This window comes from Priapulus caudatus, unplaced genomic scaffold (genome assembly GCF_000485595.1).
Source record: "Priapulus caudatus unplaced genomic scaffold, Priapulus_caudatus-5.0.1 Scaffold567, whole genome shotgun sequence".
NCBI classification, from domain to species: Eukaryota; Metazoa; Priapulida; class Priapulimorpha; order Priapulimorphida; family Priapulidae; genus Priapulus; species Priapulus caudatus.
Window position 1 is genome coordinate 47064 of NW_014577628.1, and position 4398 is coordinate 51461.

The 4398-nt window shown below is 43.2% G+C and overlaps 1 protein-coding gene across 1 annotated transcript in view; it reads left to right on the top strand.

The window, feature by feature from the left end:
- LOC106811715 (complement C5-like) overlaps window positions 1–4398 on the top strand; it is a gene marked incomplete at its 5' end in the record, with an annotated part of 18714 nt that overhangs the window by 9639 nt on the left and 4677 nt on the right. Inside the window, 2 exons of the mRNA XM_014815422.1 lie at window positions 2092–2307; window positions 2968–3038. Coding sequence (XP_014670908.1) covers window positions 2092–2307; window positions 2968–3038 — 287 coding nt within the window. The remainder of the gene's footprint in view (window positions 1–2091; window positions 2308–2967; window positions 3039–4398) is intronic.

A 4398-nucleotide genomic window follows, 5' to 3' on the forward strand; every position in this document is an offset into this window, starting at 1 on the left:
TTACGCGAGCTGCTCATAGCAACGGCACGGGGTTTCCCTCATCATCGTGCAATTTCTGCACGCGCAGATTCATGGATTCGCATAATTGCTATCTGTTAAAATGTTTCGCGGCTCGTAGAAAAGTCGAGCGCTACACGGCAACTCGAAACTCGATTAACGCGTCACAAGTTCGTTATGTGCGCGCGTTTCGCCTTTATACTATAATATATGATAATACTATCTGATCTCATCTATCTAACTATCTATATATAATATTAATATACCTAGTATACTAGCTATATAATATAATATATATACGCATATTAACACTTATATATAATGGAGGTTCTTTCGCCGGAGATTATGAATTTCACTTTTCGTTAAGCATGCTTTCGTACAGATCGGTTCCTACGCGTTCCCGTCCGCGCGCAAGTTTCTATAATTTAAGCAGTAATCAGCAACGAGCGGCCGCAAGCGGAGTCGGGCATTTTGCTCCTGCGATATTTATTACTCGATACGCAGGCGTGAGCGAAATTGTGTGATCTATGGTATATTACTATATTTAAATGTATAAAATGCATATTAATTATAATATAGATTTAAGCAAGCATGACTATATACATGTTATATATGATATAAAAATACTACACACACGCGCACGCGCGCACGCACCACGCACGACGCCCGACGGCGGCGCACCCAACCGCAAACCCCCACCCCCCCCAAAAACACACACACAACAACACATCACACACACCACACCAACCCCACACACACACTATATATATACTATAATATCTAATATATTATATATTTGATATATACAGAGCCGCCGTGGTCACCTATCAAGCGTGGAGACGAGGGTTGTAGATCGCTGGTCGATGGGGAGGAATCTGCAGATGGATAAGACAACGCCAAGTTTATCCGTAGTCACGTCTTCTGTGAGCGGATACGTGTGGTGGAGTCGTGAGGTGGTGGGGTGCAACTATGGGGAGGAAGTTGGTAATGGCGTCAGACGAATCCGAGGATGATATGTTTATCGTCTCGTCGGATGAGGAAGAGAACACGCGTCCGCTCGCCTCCCGTTACACTCACTCCGTGTCCATACACAACACACATACCACTCACAACACACACATACCACACACACACACACACACACACCACACACACACACACGCACAGCACACACACATCTACCACCCGCATCAACACAACACACATACGACACACACACACACACAACGACACACACACACACACAACTACCATCCCACAACAACACTACAACACAAGATAGATAGATAGATAGATAGATAGATAGATAGATAGATAGATAGATAGATAGATAGATAAATATAAAGATATATATATAGATAGATAGATAGATAGATAGATAGATAGATAGATAGATAGATAGATAGATAGATAGATAGATAGATAGATCGATCGATAGATAGATAGGGCGGTGCACGCGTGCGGTAGAAATCTTTGCTCATTCGGGCGCACATCAATGAATATGGCAAGCGACGTATTCAAAACTACGCGTCCGTCTTCCGCACGCATGCACGCATGATCGAGAAATACATACAAAAGGCCTTGGCCTCGGTTTTTACAGTGACGAATATTGAACATAGACAGGGAGCTAAATGCGGGGTAGGGGGCGCCACGACGGTGCGTGAAGGTCGTTTCTTCGTACTTTCTTACATTCCTCTCTCTCGCTCTCTCTCTTTCCGTCTCCCGCTGTACTTTCTTATACTCTTCTGTACTTCCTTACTGTTTCGCACTTCTTTAGTCTTCCTCCCTTTCTTACACTTCCGTACTATCTGCCCATCCGTACTCTTTTTTTACTCTTCCTCCCTTTCTTACTCTTCAGCACCTTCTACCCTTTCGTACCTTCTACCTTTTCGTACTTTCCAAATGTTTCGTACTTTCTACCCTTCCGTACATACTTAATATTCCGTACCCTCTGCTCTTCCGTACGTCTCTACAATTATTTTTCTTTTTTCGCTGTACTTTCTTAGTGTGTTCCGTACTTACCTACTCTTCTGCACCACCTGCCCTCCCATACTTCTCTAACACTTCTCTCTCTCTCTCCGTCTCGCTCTGTAGTTCAGCCGGTGACCGTACAGCTGCGTATAGCTCCAGCCGACGTCGTTCGGGACACGGCGCTGGGTTTCGACGCCGACACCAAGTACGTGTATCTGTCGGCGAGCTCGACGTCGCCAGGCCTGACGTTCCACGAGGACATCCCCGTGCTGCTGCGACACGCCAGCGGTCACCTGTTCCTACACACCGACAAGCCCGTCTACACGCCCGACCAACACGGTATGTATGCAGATACATATATATGTATATATATAGAGAGTGAGTGTCTATGTGTAATGAATGTAAATAATACTTATTATATCAACGAATAGTATGAATAGAGATTCGATTGTCTAGAGATTCCTACAGATATATCATATACTCCTGATTAGTTATATATGCTATATTTCTGGCTGTTTAATACTAGATAATCTTCAAGGATGAGAGCGAGAGAGAGAAGAGAAGAGAGACGAGAGAGAGAGAAGAGGAGAGAGGAGAGAGAGAGAGAGAAGAGAGAATGAGAGAGTGTGAGTGATGCGTGTGTGTGATGTGTGTGTGTGTGTGTGGTGTGTGTGTGTGTGTGTGTGCTGGTGTGTGTGTGTGTGTGTGTGTGCGTGGCGTGTGAGAGAGAGAGAGAGAGCAAGGGAGAGAGAAGAAGAAAGAGAGAGAGAGATAGAGAGAGAGAGAGAGGGAGAGAGAAAGAGAGAAGGAAACTTCGTTTAGCGCGTGTTTGGTTTTGTAAAAGTGTAACTAAACAAAACAGAACTGAATTTATCCATCACGAGATACACACATACGCGCGTGCCTAGATGCGACGTAACTAATTATTACGTGCATCTAATTAAATTCGCTCGTTTATCTAGTTCTAATTATAATGATTGCGTATGTATTTTCAAACAGTGCGCATCCGAGCGTTTCCACTCAACGAGGATCTTGTTCCCCAGGGCGAATCCGTGCGCATCGACGTCGTCGTAAGTTACATATTATACCAGGAGCTAATAATAACTCATGATTGTATTATTATAAACGTATTATTAGCTCTTAAATATTACGAATAATTAAACCAAATAAATCAAAAATCTAAATTCTAGAATGTAATCTAAAATCGAAATAAAAAATGCATCTATCAAAAATGTAAAATCTCAATCTAAATAAAAACTGTATTATTAGCTTTTTTATATTACAAGTAATTAAACCACATAAATCATTAATGATTATTTCAATATTTTTTAATATTATTTAATTATTTAATTGTTATATTACCATATATCTTAGTTTAAGTTATTATATTTAAATTGCGACCCGCGAGTTCCAATGCTCCTGGGGTTTTGCGGCCCGGGATTTTATACACGCAGTCCTCGAAGAACGACTGAAAGCGCTGCATGCTCTTTGCAAGTCCCGGGCTTGAATTATAGAGTGTAATTGCATAGCACGCGGCTGGTTATAGAAAAGCCTTGTCGAGTTAGTAGTAGCGGTGGGAGAATAATCGATAGCCATGTATCGTAATGAGCTTTATTCGTGTCTCGGGCATGAGTGTGGCATTATAGAAACATGGTAGAAGTTTGTGAAAATTCCGGCCAGGCTGCGTTATATCACAGCCCGCCATCCGGGCAACGAGCGTGCAGTACAGAGTGAGAGAGCGAGAGAGAGAGAGAGAGAGAGAGAGAGAGAGAGAGAGAGAGAGAGAGAGCAAGAAAGAAAGAGAGAGAAAGAGAAAGCGAGAGCAAGCGAGAGGGAAAAAGAAAGTGAGAGGGAGAAAGAAAGAGAGAGGGAGAGAAACATAAGAAAGAGAGATAAAGAGAGTGAGAGAGAAAGCGAGAGAGATAGAGACCAAGAAGGCGGGCCAGAGAGCAAGAAAGTGAGAGAAACAGGGAGAGAGAGCGAAGAAGAAAGAAAGAAAGAAAAATTGAGCGAGAGAGATAGAAAGCGAGAGAGAGAAAGAGAGAGAGATATATAGAAAGCGAGAGAGAGATAGAAAGAGAGAGATAGAAAGAGAGAGATAGAAAGCGAGAGCGAGATAGAAAGCGAGAGAGAGAGAGAGAGAGAGAGAGAGAGAGAGAGAGAGAGAAAGAGAGAAAGAGTGAGAGAGAGAAATAGAAAGGACGTAAGAGACAGGTCCGAATAGCGCACGTAGTTGCTCCGCAATAATAACTAATGACGACGTATAGTACATATAGACGTCGCCGTACGTGCAGACAGGTAAGCGACATATAACAGCGTAGCACACGCAGCCGTCCTGAGTGACATCAACTAGCTAGCACGCATCATCATCAACACGCGCGAGCCGCAGCAAGGATATCACATCACCGACACACACACACACACACACAC